This window comes from Marmota marmota, unplaced genomic scaffold, assembly GCF_001458135.2.
Source record: "Marmota marmota marmota unplaced genomic scaffold, marMar, whole genome shotgun sequence".
In the NCBI taxonomy this organism is placed as follows: domain Eukaryota; kingdom Metazoa; phylum Chordata; class Mammalia; order Rodentia; family Sciuridae; genus Marmota; species Marmota marmota.
The window spans coordinates 14,102,652-14,119,470 of record NW_026000048.1 but is presented as its reverse complement, the minus strand read 5'-3'; the positions used below and the strand labels follow the sequence as shown (position 1 = coordinate 14,119,470).

The 16,819-nt window shown below is 38.9% G+C and overlaps 2 protein-coding genes across 4 annotated transcripts in view; one reads left to right on the top strand and one right to left on the bottom strand.

The window, feature by feature from the left end:
- Positions 1–16,819, top strand: part of Thnsl1 (threonine synthase like 1) — a 186,254-nt gene that overhangs the window by 38,485 nt on the left and 130,950 nt on the right. The gene's annotated exons all lie outside the window — the stretch shown is intronic.
- Positions 1–16,819, bottom strand: part of Prtfdc1 (phosphoribosyl transferase domain containing 1) — an 87,668-nt gene that overhangs the window by 3,505 nt on the left and 67,344 nt on the right. For all 3 annotated transcript variants that reach the window (XM_015495231.2, XM_015495230.2, XM_048812680.1), the window contains exons 4-7: positions 14,485–14,550; positions 4,371–4,388; positions 2,916–2,998; positions 2,394–2,440 (exon numbers count right to left, since the gene is read on the bottom strand). In XM_015495231.2, coding sequence (XP_015350717.1) covers positions 2,394–2,440; positions 2,916–2,998; positions 4,371–4,388; positions 14,485–14,550 — 214 coding nt within the window. The remainder of the gene's footprint in view (positions 1–2,393; positions 2,441–2,915; positions 2,999–4,370; positions 4,389–14,484; positions 14,551–16,819) is intronic.

Below are 16,819 nucleotides of genomic sequence, written 5' to 3'. Positions count from 1 at the left end.
AGCAACTGAGAAGCAATATTCCTACAGAATCAGTGTCCTGGGCTGGGGAGTAAAACCTGGGGGACAAGATGAAAAGAAATGGGATCGTTCAGCTTGAGGAAGAGAATGCTCAGGTTTATTTTAATGCTGGTCTTTGAGTCCACAATGCAGAGGTTACTAATTAGCTCTTTATCTCTAATGAGGGTGGAATAAGAGGAAATGGATTTAAATGCAGCACAAGGTACCTACGGTGAGTAAAAGAAGACTTTACTGAAAGGAAGGTGATATTTTTTTAATTGAAGGGGTCCCTTAAGAAACAGACAAGAGCTCTCCTTCTTCAGAGGTCCACACCTGAGAGAATAAATGTGCCTAGGTCTAATGATTTTTCAAACTTTTTCAGTGTTTTAGAATCTTATAAGTTTGATGATTACAGTGTAACAGAGGAGAAATGTGCTTGCGTACTTTTATGAAACTGTCCTTTGGTACTGCTGATGGGCTTACAGCACAGAGTTATCTTCCTGCTGATTATGCCCCACCATTTCCATCTCTATGACCAAAGACACTCTCATGTGCAGACCCCAACTGGCTCCTATTTACAGAATGTGCCAGAGGTGGGTTTTCTAGGGGAATGAATTGTGAGACCACTGTCAGGGACCCTGTCTAATTCCTCCAAATTGCAGAGTTTCTTAAGAAGAATAAAGAGGAGAAAAATAAAGAGCAGAAGAAAAGATGTCAGAGGTTACATTGCGCAAGTAAGAAAGAGTCCACGAGAAAGGAACAAAAAGTGCAAAGCCTCAGCAATCCAGAAAGAAAGAAGAAACAGAGATTCTGAGCTGACTGAAAAATTGTGAGCAGATCCCAGGAAACCCTGTGGGTAACAATAACAATGACTTCACAGGGAGCAATGCAGCCCCTACAATAGGCGTGGCCGCTCAGACTGGGAAAATCAGAGCACAAAGCCAGTTTAGATGGCTGAACCCTAACATGTCATGGAACAAAAGGAAGAGGATGGATAGGAGGACAGTCAGGAATCAAAGTGCCCCATCACTCAATGGCAAAGGAGTGCAGCTCCTGCACTTAAATCTGCAATTGCCATTACAGAAAACAGATTGTCTGGGTTCAATCTTGGCCCTACAGTGTGGCTATGGCCTTGTCGAGCTATTTAACATCACTGTGTTCCATTTTGTCACCTGTTAAATGGGTATAACAATAGCAGCTGCCTTTAGAGGGCTGTTGTAAGAATGACACAAATTATCTGTGTAGCTCCCTGAACAGTATCTGGCACACCACCACCTTTTTCAAGTATTAGGTGTCATTACTTTATGTATGTTGTTGTTATAAGTGACACAGACAATAAATTTGGAATTAATTGAGTATGTCTGAAATGAATGTTTTTCAACTTCATTTCAAATCTTACCTAAATCTTATATGATTTCCTTATAAAATTTCTGTTTGGTAACTTAGGACATACAGATTAGATTTCTGAAGCCAGGAACCAATAGGAACATGTGATTGAATCTGTCTGTGCAGAACTGACAAGGTCTAGAGTCAGTACATCTAGCAGAGGAATGAGACTTGTTTTTAGAATAAAGAGTCACTGGTACATGACCCATCCATACGGTGCCTGTCTCTAATGTTTGTTCAGCTTGCTGATGAGAATTGTAGCCAAATTATCCAGGGACTTCAGAACAAATGTAAGTTATAAAAATCAAGCTGAATTCTTCCTTATGCAAGTGAAAAAAAAAAGTCGCCTCTAGTGTTAGAATAATAAATAATCTGGCTGCTTGTTTATGGTCCTAACATGTGGGGAGGGGAAAGTGGCCTCGATGAGGAAAGCCCTGTAGAATACACGTCTGAAAGGATGAAGATGTTACCTAGAGGTATCTACTCTGCTTTTTCTCTTTGGTGGTGGGGAGAGGTCGTACATTCCGCCTTCTGTGTGCTAAAATTCAGACTGGCTGAAGGTCACCATTGTGCATTGTCTGTTAATAGTTTCTGAAGGTGGTATGAGGATCCTTCTAAACTCTTTCCGTGCCTCTGTGACTGACAGGTATAGCAGCCAGTGTCTGAAATAGCCCAGCTCCATAACTGTTCCTCTCCCCTGAAACTGATCAGCTGAGTTCTTTGAAGTTAAGGCGCTGCATAAACCCAAAACAACAATATCCAATGCCCTGAAATTCCTGTGAAAGATGCAAATGAAATTTAATACCTTCCATTTGAAAGGGTCCTAATCTCTGTAAGGTAGAGAAGACAAGAAATTTGTGGGATTATCAGTCCTACAATATCTTCCACTTTAGACTGCCAGAAAATGGGAAATCAATAACTATTAAGCACAAAACAAAGCACTTCCACCAAAACAAAACAAAACAAAACAAAAATATACCAAAAAATCCCCCAAACCAAAAACCACTTACAGTCAGGTCTAAAGCCATCACTTCTAGGTGTTCTCTTTACCAACAAACTGTCATTAAAACAAAACAAAACAAAAAATTGCTTCAGTGATTTCAACAGTGAATTGCAGATAGAATTAAACATCATTGAAGTATGTATTTTTTCCCTTGAGCCTGTGAAGCATCATCACAACCCTTTTATTTATTCCTGCCCTTGCTGCTGTGGCACTACATCAATGGTTCAGGATAAAAGGAAGAGAGCCCAGCAATTGCATGGGGGCTCATCCAGCCGCTCCTGGAAATGGCTTATGGAGGCACAGTCAAGAGGGGCTCAGAAACACAGCAAAGCACATCATTTCCTCTTTCCTCTCTCAGGGTAGCAATCAAATGGGCTATTTTTCAGTATGATCAAATCATAACGCTCTGGGATGAAGGGCCAGTGATTAGGACTAGAAACACTTTTGGGGAATAGCCATCCTGTGTGAGGATCCCTCCTGGGCTTGTTTGGAAGAAGAGAAATCAGCATGCTGTGAATGTCTTACTCACCTGGCTACCTTAATCATGTTGGGCTTGTATTTCTTTATGCTGGTGAGCAGGGCTTTCATGGTCCTCCCAGTTCCAACAACATCCTTAGCAAAAGGACAGACAAGTTTGGTAAAGTGCATTTGAGCAGCATAATAGCTTTCTCACCTGGAGAGATTTTTCCTTGTTAACAGTGCATCATAAGGACAAATACTATCTGACTGGAATCAAGGAAGCAGAGTTGGTTCTGTTTTCTTAGTTACTTCTTTCTGGAAGCTGAGTTTTGGGGCACATACTGGTGAATACTTCCTTGCATCCTTGAACTGTGTTGAAGGGCTAAATTTGGCCTTTTGAGACCATGTGCAGCTTCTCCTCATTGAGTACACTGGGACTCATGCATGCACATTCAAGGACTAAATTTGGCCCTGAGGTTATGTAACACAATACATGACACATGAATTTTCATGGATATGGGATGTACATCTGAATACACTGAATGGATAAGCCACCCCCTCCTTGTCTTCCCGACTCACTAGGGGATTCTCTGGCTGGGAAGTGAGATGTGTCTGGGTAGCAGCTGGTGACAGCCTGTGAGTTCTGAGGGTCTGAGGTTGCAGTGAGCCCAGGCTCATCTCTGCTGATGAGCTGCTGCTGCACAATTAGAGTAGAATGGGCTGCAGCAATTTATTGTCCTTGGGACAGAAATCAGCTGTCAGGAGCTGATTATCTATATAACAGGTCTGAATTTAGCCAGGGGTGGGCAATAGTTTGGCTGGAGGGTCCACTCCATGGGTTGTGTGGAGCCAGAACTGAGGATCCAGAAGGCACAGGCAGGCAATTGTGGAACAAAAGCCCAAGAACAGCTCCCCTGAATTTTTGCCAACTGGTAAGGCAGGCGTGCTCCTGAAGGAAACATGGCCATTTGCTGTATTAGTCCACTGCTACCAGAGACTCGCTTTTTTTTTTTCCCCTTTTATTTTTAACAGAAAAAGACTAATTTAAAAGGTCATAGTTTTCCCTTCGATTACCATTTTTAATTGGTTTTATTTACGATTTTGAGGCTCCAAGTACTTGAAAATTGATGGGAATCATTAGAGGACATAAGCCAGAATCCTGAATTAAGGGTAAAGAGAGTTCTAACCTTAATTTTACTGTTAAATAAATTTGATTCTGAGTGCTAATTTACTCTTCTCTACAACTGTCTGATTCACAAATAGGTATAAGAACCAATTTAGTCATGCATGAAATTGGATATAAAACAGGATAAAGTACCACACAGCTATTATTGCAGAGCTTTGATTCTAGAAATTATTTGAAGCTAGTGATCACAGTTGGCTCCGATTTGATAAATTTGGAGAACCACCGCACACAGTGAGGACTCCATAAATCCTTGGCCAATTTGATAACAAGTCGTACATTTTAAAACTCACCCTTGGATCCATGCAACTCCCAAACACGGAAAAAGAAAAGGCAGCTTACCTCAACAATGAGGACATTCTGAAATAAACAAAATCCATATTTTAGAATATGATGACAACCTGGCTCATGAGATAAACACAAGCTTGGTTTAGCGAGAATCTCAGCTTGCTTAGTTGGTTCTCCCCCCACTATCGAATTTAAAAGATTGGAGGTAAGGTAGGTACTTCAGAATTAGTTTAACAATCCCTCTTGAATTACTTGGGGTTACAATTTTTGTATGTATATTCAGGTTAGGAGCAGGATCATCTTAGACCCTAATATCTGTCTGAAGAGCCATCTATAAAGTGATCCCACTTCAAAAATTCTGCTACATGTCTCCACTCAGCATTTCTTTGGTCTGCAAAGCTTACTAAGGTTTCTCTGGAAAATAAGTCAACATAAACTGAATCACTGATGGAAACAGTGGCTGGTAGATGGATCCCATATTGGCTGTGACAACCCTGTTTTAGAATATGATGCCACCCAAATCCCCAGGGACTTAGTATTTACCCTGGGATTTTTAACCCTGATGAAAGGGGTGGCTAGAGGAAGCTGTTAGGGCTCTGGTACAGATTCTTAGTGAGATGATTAGAGCCTTTGCTACACGCTTATAAGGCAGTCCTCTACCTCTCCCCCAGAGAATACTGATTATGTTTCTTTTTAATTTCTTGTTTGATATCTGTCTTCCCCACTAGACTCCACATGGTAGGGATCATGTTTGTCCTGGGTACGATTGTATTACCAGACTTTGCCATAATGCCAGCATATAGATATTCAATCATCATTGTTGAATGAAATAATAATAACTGATTACAGCTTATTAATGAGTTAAAATCAACCAATTAATTGAATTAGTAGTAACATGTTAATGTTGTCCCAACAAATTAAAATATGACTATTAATATGCTATTCCAATTAACTGTGTTGAGAATATTCTCTCAAAGTAACAGGATTTTTTTCTTTCTTTAGGTTACCTTTCATTTATTTGATTTATGTAATATTTTAGAAACTGGATCAAATTTTACACAGTAGATACCTTTGTTCTTTCTATTGCAAAAGATTTAATTAATAAAAATGTTAATCACCCACCCAACAACTCTGCTAAATCTGTACCACGTGTCAAACATATTCTTCCATAGAAATATCCTTCTGAAAGTGTTTTTCTGTCAGCCATGATATTTGTATTAATTAAATCTATTAACATTTAAATTATCATTAAGATGCAAGATTATATTGTCTATTTTGAAGCGGTTCAAGCCTTCATATTCCCTACTCCAAGAGTCATATGGATATAGGAGTCCCTTGGCATTTTGAACATGATTTGCTATGAACTTAACCATTACTCCACAGTAGTTAGTTGGAATGAGTATTTTTCATCTGAGGCTTATTAACCAAGTCTACTAACCAACCAGGAAGAATGTTTGGCTAATTTCCTGGTTCACAATCTTTTTCTTTTCATTTTATGAAGAAAAATCTTTCTAAAATATGTTAGCGTGCATTCTTGTCTAATTGAGTAGAGTGTATTAAAAATAATTGGATCTGATTTTTTTTTCTTACAGTACAGAATATTGCAAAACAGAAGAGTCATCTTTGAAAAGATTAGCCACAATTTTTAGGAAATAGCGGTGGTTGGAAGTGGGACTTGGATGTGTACCAATCCTGAGATATTTTGTCAAAATTACTCAAACACATTTTGAGATTATGTGGTGGAGCATGCCTCTCAGCTACTCGGAAGGCTGATGCAGGAATATCCCCAGTACAAGTCCAGCCTGAGCAACTTAGTGAGACCTGGTCTTAAAATAAAATTGAAAAAAAAGATCTGGGGATGTAGCTTAGAGACAGATCTCTGGCCTAGCACAGGCAAGGCCCTATCCCCTGAAGGTGGGGGATTGAAAGGTTTTAAAGAAAAACACCCCCCTCCCATATCACCTCTCCTCACACCCAATTTTGCTTCCAATAGGCAGTCACTTTTATCTCTTTTAGCTGTTTTTCTGGCTGCTACTTTAGCATTTCTAACACCCATACACCCATACATTATAAATATATAAGTATATATTATACGAAATATATATATTTGCAGTATTGTGGATTGAACCCAGGGCCTCAAGCATTCTAGGCAAGCAAGCTCTCTACCACTTCGAGCTATGCCCTCAGCCCAATATATTTAAAAATATGTTTTGTTTGGGCATAGTGGCACATCCTGTAATCTCAGCTACTTGGGAGGCTGAGACAAAAATACAATTTTTGATGTATTTTAACTGTTCAATGAATGAAAAATGTTTAGGTATTATTTTAAAATTAAAGTTATGACATTTTCTATTATGCATATCTATATCTACAGTATTATTAATCTAACAAAAATAATTCTTTGATATCTTTTAAAGCCAATTACATTACAAGTTTGAGGCTAACCTCAGCAACTTGGCAAAACCCTGTCTTGAAATAAAAAATAAACAAGGCTGGGGATGTAGCTCAGTGATAGAGTGCCCCAGCTTCAATCCCTCGTACCCATCCCACAAAAGTTTTGTGTGTGTGTGTGTGTGTGCATGTGTGTATAAATGTATAATTGTTTAAATTCTTAGGTTGCTGTTCTTAAAAAAGGGTTTAAGTATAAATAAATATTCATTTTTAAATTATAGAAAGTGATATAATATATAGAATATATGTATTTTATATATTATATTTATACCCTTATAAAAACAATTTATACTTTCTAGAATACAAATAAAATTGCATAAATTTTGAAAACAGAAAATATACAGATTTTCTAATTTTTATGTATGTATTTGTGATGTTGGGACGAGAGCTCAGGGTCTCATGCAAGCTAGACAAGCACTCTACCATTCAGCTATCCCCTAGCCCTAAGATTTTCCAAATTTTTGATGTATATTTAACTGTTTAATGAATGAAAAATGTTTAGGTATTATTTTAAAATTAATTAAAGTTATGACATTTTCTATTATGCATGTCTATATCTACAGTATTATTAATCTAACAAAAATAATTCTTTGATATCATATAAAGCCAATTATATATTCAAATTTTCTACTTGTTCTTAAAATGGCCTTTGTGACTAATTTGTTCAATCTAAGACCATGCATCAAATCTTGCTATGGTTTCAATGTGTCCCCTCAGTGCTTGTGCAGGAAACAACCTCCAGTGCAAGGATGTTAGAAGTTAGGGCCTAATAAAAGGTGATTAGGTCATGAGTGCTCTGCCCTCAAGAATGGATTTTTGTCATTTTTGCAGGAGGGGGTTAAGTGTTCTGAGACTGGGTTATTATGAAAGCAAGTTTTCAAAATTTATGCATTTTGTTTATGTATTCTAGAAAGTTTAAATTGTTTTTTTTTATAATTGTACATATATTTTATATATTATATCACTTTCTAAAGCCCCTTTTTCTTTTTTACTATTGCCCTTCTGCTTTCCACCATGGGATGATGTCACATGAAGGTCCAAGAGTAGAGAAGATTTAACTATTCTAACTTACAAAAAATTTTCACCAGTGTCTAAAGGACCTAATGTCTTTACATTTTAATGTACCAAGAAGAGATCCAAGAGCCCAGGGACCAATACATGGAGACTGGCATATGGTAGTTGCTCAAGAACTGCCTGTGAAATCAATTAACAATTTTGCTCACATTTCTTTTACTTTGTCTAGTTCATTCTACTTTTGTCAGATTGCTTCCATATTTCCTTAATGGATCTCAAATTCTACCTTAATCAAACTATAGTTAATGTCTACAGCTTTTAATTTTGGACTAAGCAGTTTTTTAAAATACCCATTTTTTGAGTGGGCAACCTCGGGAATTTTTTTCTGAACACATTGTGCTTTGGAAACACTTCCAATCTGATAACTCTGATCACTGAATCTGAGATGTTTGCCAGTTACTGTCTTAGTCATCTCATCACACCTAGCTCATTTCCTCCCAGAAAGCCAGTAAAATCTTCAGCCTGGGGGCTGTAGGCAAAATCCTGTGGGGACTCTCTAGAGTGTGTTCTTTCTTTGCTATTACATGAGTCTGATCAAGGCTAGTCACATTGAGTTCCCTAGAGAAGAAGAAAGCAAGAGGAGAGAATTAGAAAAATCTAAATGATTTTCTTAAACAAGTTATTCCTATTTTTAATTTTTTAAAACAAAAAGATTAGTAAACCACACTGTCTAATCTATAGCAATGCAGTTTTGCGGATGTGGTCATTCTTTTCAGAAGGCCATGGAGTCTTGAAGGTGAGCTGTACAGGCGATGCTGAGCATGAGTAGGAGAGTAACTATAAACCCCACGGAGATAGGAATGTAGTCCAGCATTTCATTTTATGTGATAATTCACAAAATCGCCAGAACCATCAGTCAGTGGGCATTTCCATTATTGTTCTCAGCCTAGTCAGATCCAATAAAAAGGAATGATTTAAACAGTTCAGGCAGCCAAGGGGGAGATTTTGGCAAGTTCCGATGCTTCATTCTGGCATTTGATGAGAAACTCCTTTGGGGGTGGTGTGTGTGTGGGGGGAGCATGTCTCCTGAAATCTTGCACTCAACCTGCACATCTATGTCTCCTCGTTGCCAGACAGGGGTCTGTTTCCATGCATTTGGTTTTATTCCACCCTTTCAGAGATTTCTCTTGAACATGAATAAAACCTTACTTTAATGGATACACACATTTTATGAAGTGCCAGGATTAAATCAACTTTGAAAAAAAAAAAAAAATCAGCCAGAGAGCACGGCGGTGCAGACAGCTCAAAACACACCAAGTAAAATGCTTTTAACATTGTGAGCTGAAGAGGCCATTTAACTGAATTGTTAAGGCTCCCTCTATTCAACAGCAATGACCTATTTAGAACCATGACTCAGCCAGCTTCTCTTGAAAGCAAAAGGAGAAAAGAAGAAAAGAAGAGGGAGAGAGAGAAAAGTACTCGGGGGCTGTCTAGAGACTCCTTTATCTAAATGTTTTAACTCCTTTATCTTTAGAGAGTTCCAGAATTGACATAGTAGAGTTATGGGGCTGGTGATTCAGCTAACTGTGAGCATGGCAAAATGATGCAGGTGAGTTGTTTCCCCACATTCTACAAAGTTCTTTCAGAAACAAATTTCATGTAAAAAAAAAAAATCCTTTCTATCTCACTTTGTTTTTGGTGCTCCTCCTCCTCCTCTTTCACCCCAGTGCTCATCTAATGCACCTGCTCAGGCCACCAGGACCAGCACCGCCAGAGGACAGCTTCCTCTCCCTTCTCGACTTTCATTCTTCCCTTCTGTCGCGTGGCTTCTCAAACACAGCTCCAAGATGTCACCTCGGCTCAAGTGCTTTGTGACGTCTCTTTGCTTTTCTAAGCAAACTCAACGTATTCTACACACCAAATCCAACATACATTTTCAATCGTTTTCTTATCATTTCCTTGTTTCTAATTTCCTGCAGTCACGCCAGTCCCCTCCTGTCTAGCTCTCCATCTTTCCCCATTCCACTCCACTTTTCCTCCCACTTCTGCGTTCTTTCCAGACCTTCTGGTCCCAAGTAAAAAATACACTCTCCTCTAAGACTATTGAAATCCCAAGGAATTCTTCCTTCTTTGGATTTCTTTAAAACCAAGGAAAGAATATTGGAACTTTTCTCTGGGTGCTGAAAATTAAATGAGAGAAGATGTGTACAAGTTGCTGGCAGCGTCATAACAATCATAAAGGTAACTTCAATGTAAGTTTGTTGACTGAAAAATCGTATGAGGACCACATGAGAAGGGGGAGGCGAGATGATGGCCTATAACAACCCTTCCATCCTGTGCAGATATTTATGGAAATTTCAGACTTTCCTTTAAAACAAATACCTAATAACTGTTGAGCACCTTTTCCTTTGAATATTTTTTTCTAGCAAGTATGTATTCTTCATGATAGGAAGATTCTATTCTTCTATTCTAGAAGGCCTCCTCAAGTTCTTTTTAAAAATTTTCTCCAACTCTAAATGGACAACTTTTCAGGAGCTGGCTGAAGAATGGCTGAACGGGTGGGTCACATGAATGCCTTTATCTGTTCAAGTGAAAGGCCTGACTTCTACCTTCCCTTAACTTTCACTACCCTCCAAACCATTCTCCAGGAAGCAGCCACAGAGATCTTTTTAAAATACAAACTGGGGGCTGGAGATGTGGCTCAAGCGGTAGCGCGCTCGCCTGGCATGCGTGCGGCCCGGGTTCGATCCTCAGCACCACATACAAACAAAGATGTTGTGTCCGCCAAAAACTAAAAAATAAATATAAAAAAAAAAAGAAAAAAAAAAAATAAAATACAAACTGGATTCCATCACTTACCAAAAGTAAACTTGCCAATTTGGCTAAAATTTATAATTTGCTCCTGCCACGTCTTTCCCTGAAATTAATTGAAAACGTCTTCTCAATTTTTGTGTGAGAGGATCATTCATTCATTATTCACCAAATATTTATTCCAAACTGTTCTGGACTTGGCCCTGCGAGATGCTGGAGAGAAGATGGTAACTACGATAGACAAGGTGCCTGTCCACTTCACGGTGACTTTCCAATGGGGAGAGAGGAAAATAAAAGCCCCAAGCAAATACTACAGATTGTGGAAATATAAGGTAGAAAGTCATAAGTGGGTGGGAGGAGAGGATAATGAAGACAGATAATTTATAGGGAGGACATCAAACGTACATCAAAGAGAGTCCATAAGTCACAGGACTGGGGTAACAGAAAACTTTATCAAAGCGGACAAGCATCAGGAAAACTGAGAATTGGTATGTCAAAATTGGTATGTCTTTTAGCCATAGTTAATTATAAGCCCTTAATGGAATTACTGTTTCAAAACCATGTCACAACTGTTTCTTGTGACCAGGTCATCGTGACCCTCACAAAGAAAATTTGCTAAGGGCTATACCAAGGGTAATAAGCCTTCATATGGTTAAGGCAAGAACAAAGGAACCCAAATCCCGTAGAAAGCCCAGATTCTGTAAGAGCTATACTGTTCTCTACAGAGATGGTCTGCTCAGGGCCTCTCCTGAGCATCCTTATCCTCATTCTTACTAAATAAACTCTGTCCTGTTACTCTGAGTGACTCAAGTCTTTCCATTGGGATCACAAGAAATGGTCACTGTGGATCTCTGGGTCACTTTGGTTCTGGAGACCTCCCCTGTAACAGAAATGGTTGTATGAAAACAGTGTCCACCTAGAGAGATTAACCAGGGCTGGGAAGAGTATAGAGGGTGAGATTCTGGACTCATTTTAAACAACAAATTAGGGAAGGCCTCCAGTATTGAAGGAGATATTTAGGCTGAGATCTGAAAGGCAGGAAGAAAACAGAGACCAGAGAGAAGCCACAGATTGTCCAACGTCTTGGCAGGAAGGAGTTTAGTCAGTGCTGCGAGGAGGGGTTCAGTGATGCACAAAGATGTGCTGTGGAGAGTCAGGGCCAGATCACACAGGCTACGGTAAGGAATTTGGATCATATTTGCAGAAGCACTGGGAGTAGGGTTGCCAAGTAAAAACAGAGAATACCTAGCTACCTCTGAATTTTAGGTAAACAATAACAAATTTTTTTAGTATAAGTATGTACCAGATATTGCATGGGACATACTTAAGCTAAATATGCATGGGGTATCTTTTACTAAAGCTTTGTTCATTATTTAAAATTCAGATTTAACTAGGCATCTTTTGTTTTGTTTTCACTGAGTCTGACAACCCTAATTAAGAGGCCATTGAATGGTTTTCAGTTGGCAAGTGATGGAATCAATTTGCATTTTGAAAAGATCCCTTTGGATGCTTCTGGGAGAATAGTCTGGAGGGTAGTGAAAGTTAAGTGAAGGTAGAAGTTCAGGGACCCTAGTTGCCGTAGAGCATCTGAGAAGAAAGAGAGAGGCGGCCTCACCGTGGAACATCAGTGCCTCTTAAACCTTGATGTAGAAAGGAATCATCTGGGGATCTGGTTCAAATGAAAACTTTAATTCAGCAGATCTGGAGTGGGATCTGAGATTCTGCATTTCTAATAAGTTCTGACATGGCTCTAACCTGCTGGTTCTCAGACTAACAGTCAGCAAACTATAGCCTGTGGGCCAAATCTGGCCTTGCTGCCTATTTTTGTAATTAAAGTTTTATTGGAATACAGACACATCCATTTGTTTCCATAGTGTCTAGATGGCTGCTTTATACTATAACAGCAGAGCTGAGCAATTTTAAGAGAAAATGGTGAAAATATTTACTATCTGGTCCTTTACAGAAAAAATTTGCTGATCTCTAACCTGAACTTTGAGTAGCATGGGTCAAGACTTGGGTGACAGCCAGGGAGATGAGAGGAGTGGACAGATTCGATATATTTGAAAGCATATGGTGTGGCCTGCATGGCTCATCTTGCATTCCCCTCTGATGGGAGCTGGGCACCCGGAACTGCACAGTCACTAAACTCGAGTTGCTGGGACAGTTGAGAACCTGGCTAATCAGTGTTGATTCATCTTAGAAATATTTACCTGGTGCATTCTAAGCCCAAGGAGTTCTATTTGGCACATATTTAAACATATATAGATGTGCACCTATCCATACACAGAGAGTGTAAAGGTACAGCTCAATGGTACCCAGGAACCTGGAAGAAATAATTTGTCATGTCAGCAGAAAATTAAAGTAGCTTCCTGGTTTTCCAACTCTTCTCCCTGAACATTCACAATCTCTGCTTTCCCACAGGGGTCTTTGCAGTACTCACAGGAGGAAATTACAAAGCACAGAGCTGTCACCCCTTCTGCTCACTCCATCCCTAGGAAGAAGCTACCCTTTCCTCCATCCATCCCCCAACCCCATCTCTTAAAGGGAATATCCAGTGCTCAGGAGGAAAATCACTTTAAAAAGGGAGGAGGGGGCACAATTCTATGTGCAATATTTTTTTCTTGGCATTTACTGGGGACAGACCTCATAGCAAAAGCACAAGGCAAGATATTTCCCTTGTATAATAAACCTGTAAGGTAATGTCACACAACAAAGTACTAATGTGACTTACCATTTAAAGACCACACTCCAAGATTGTATAAGGTTATGAATCTCTAGAAATTGCTTGGAGTATTTTAGCTTTCTAGGATATTGTAGTAACATCAAATGATGGTCTGGCAATACATTAACATTATCAAGTTAACTCCAATTGCTATGGAACAAAATTTATTATTAGATGACAATTTAATACTTGGAGCTGCCAATGTTGTCTCCTGAGTAAGGGGAAGCAGGCTGTTTTGCAGTCAGAATCTTTGTGGTTCTGTGGCATTCCCATTATGATACATATTTTTATTAAATGTGGTTGCTACTCTTTGTTTCCCATCTGGAGATTGTGTAACAATAACAACCACAAGTATGAGAGATTAAGCTTGTGTAATAGACTGATCCATTTGACTTAGAAAGCTGAATGTGTTCAGGGATAATGAATACAAGATAGGTCAGTACAGGTGAACAAAAACAAATTCTGCTTTGGTAGTGGCTTTCATTCACAGTAAATTTGCATTTCAAATCACATTTCACAAAGATCATCTGCTTTATGAAACAACTCTTCCTTCCAATTTAAGTATTTATGTCAGAATCCAAATAGTCTTTTCACTTCATAATTAGGTATTAGCAGCTTTGGAACTCCAAGTTAAAATTGGAAGTGTTTTTTTTTTTTTCCCCCATAATCTAATAGATTACTTTATACTATTAGGAGAAAAAAAAAAGGCAAAGACCTAAAATTTGTGTTCTCAAGTTCTTTTTTCTTTTCTCCCTCAATTTTGCACATTTCAACAAACTTGTTTAAATGTTTTATTTACTATGTAGTGCCTAGGTGTTGAGGCATAGAGTAGAGATAAAAAGCAGACAAATATTCAGAAACCTTCCTTTTCAGAAAGAAGATGCCTGAAAGGACAAGCAAGAACAGAGCAAGGAGGGCCAGGATTTTTGTTGTCTGAAATAAGACTGGAATTGGAAGCTTGGAGAAGGATTAGGTCTGCCTTGTGTCCTGGAAACCTTCTAAAAAACATGTTTTAGAAGGAAGAAGTCATTAAAAGGATTCACACATCTATTTGCATGAATTAGGAAACCCGGGAGAGTATCTGAAATGTATTGCAAGTGCTAACCTGAAATGAAGGTCACTGATATCTCCAGACATCAATGTGTACTGAGCAGAGTTACATTAACAAACCTTTCCAGCCAATGTTGAAAGATCCTCGCCTCCAATTATCTGCATCTTGCCCATGGATTGATCATTCTACAGAAAAAAAGAATATGATGATAATATTTTATTGCAAAAAAAAAAAAAACCCAAAAAACCTTTAAAGCGTATTTCCCATGTACCCAGTGACTAGATTGCTTCTTACAAATACAGCACAAATAGCTAGCACAGACTCATGGTTGCCTATGGTTACCAAGAGCCACTCTCCTGCACTGTGCTTGAGACAAAGCCTCTAATGACTGGCAGCCAGAGACTGAGCGTGGAGGGGGATGGAGAGCACAGAGGGAAAAAATAAACCTAATTTTGAAGTAAAACGTAATAAAAGGTGTTGGAACCTGTCCTGAGGCAGACAGAATTGGAGAAAACAGTCAGACTCTTGGACTTTACTGAGGTGGAGGGGGCTGGGGAAGCCCTAGGAGTGGTAAAGCATTGGTTAACAAGCCCTAGTTATGGCCCTGCGGTAGAAACCAATCAGATTCTGGTTCCCTGAGAGACGGAGGCCTCCTCTACTCCTTGCCCTTGGAGATCCAGCCCCTGATTTGATGTCAAGGGCAATTCTAACAGGCTGTGGAGCCGAGAAGTACTGCACTTAGACCTTCTGACATAAATGACTAAGCCTCAGGAAATTTCTGCAGTTCCGGGAACATAAAACCCAGAACCATACTTAGAAGACTTTTTAATTCAAATCCTCTTAGGATTTATGATTATTTGCTTTCACAATGTTTATGTATAGTACATTATCCTTCCCTAATAAAACCTCTTAAAACAAACAAAAATGGATTATTATATAGTGAAGATCACAATAGAACAGAGACAAAACAGGAAACAGAAGTGGTAACTTGTCTTCTGCCTCGATATAGACACACGTGAAAGGAACTGAAGCAGATAGACTCAGGCAGTCTGCTTCATGACCAAGCAAGAATGTGGTGATGTTGCAATTCCTCCATCCCAACAATAGCCTCCGGGCAAAGACAATATAGGCACCATATGTGCATCGCGCTGATCCAGGAAACTTCTTTGGTTATTGGTGTAAACAGTTGTTCCTTTTGCCAGTTCAGCCTTATCCTCCCTAGTCCTGGCAAGGAAGCCTTCCCTCTTTCCAGAGGAGTCCATTCCACACGGTTCTGTTAGGGCCACCTATGCAGGCCAACCAGCTATGCCCCAGGCTCTACTCAAACTTTTCCTTTCCAGCCACTTCCCTTAGGAATTTTCCTGGATTGGTTCAAATTAGATTCTGTCCCTTGCAACTAAGAATCATAGAATCTAGAGGTACAGTTACTTTGTCAGGCTATTGGTCATCTGGGAAGAGAAGATATAGCCAAACCACTAATTTGACAGTTTTGACAATGAAGCAACTTTTATCTTTTTACCCTTCTGATCAAAAGGGTGGGGGGAAAGACCTTAAAAGTTTTTTTTACTTCTACATGGTAAAGCATTTCTCCTTACTGCAGAGGACTGGAGCGAATGCTTATCCTACATCACCTAGTAGCGCATCCCGAAGGGGGCCCACTAAATTAGATTAAAACCAATCATCTTCTTATGGGAACTGATCTGAAAGGGAGAAAAGTCACAGAATATCCAAGATTCACTGATCCTTGGCTGTTTTTGAACAGGTGAATATGATCTTATATCCACAAGCAAGCAGTCAAACAGTGGTTAAGAACTTGTCAAAAATGTCAAAGAAAAACATTGCTTTATTAATTCTAGAGCAGCTGAGATACAGGACTTAACGTGCGTGGGAGGAATATCTGCATATTAGACCAAACTATGTTGTTACTAGCAGCAGGAAAAAATAAAATTTCAATACCTCCAGGGGACTGGGGTATACAGAACTGGATACAAGTACTAAACCACAAAGTTTAATGTAACCAATGAGACTTACTCTGCCAGATCAGAGTAAATTTCACAATAATTCTACTGTTTTCATTTCCATTCTATTGACTATGTATCTCCAATCAACTGGTTTTTATTTTTCATTTTTTTTTAGTTTGTTAAAAACAAAAACTAGATATCGGAAAGCTAAATAATGTGTTCAAAGTTATACAGTTAGTATGTCATCAAGAAAGTCTTATTTACAAAGGCCTTCCATAGTCTCTTTCTAATATGTTCTAAGTATTAGATTTGTTGTTATTAACCCATCTGAAACTTATATCTTCTGAGAGTGGATATAGTTAATTATCTCAATATCATTTACTGAATTGTTTACTATTTTCCCTACTGGTTTGAAATGTCATTTTTATCATATCACGCTCTATGTAAGGGTGAGTTTCTATATTCTTCGGATCAAACATGCCTATTCTAACAT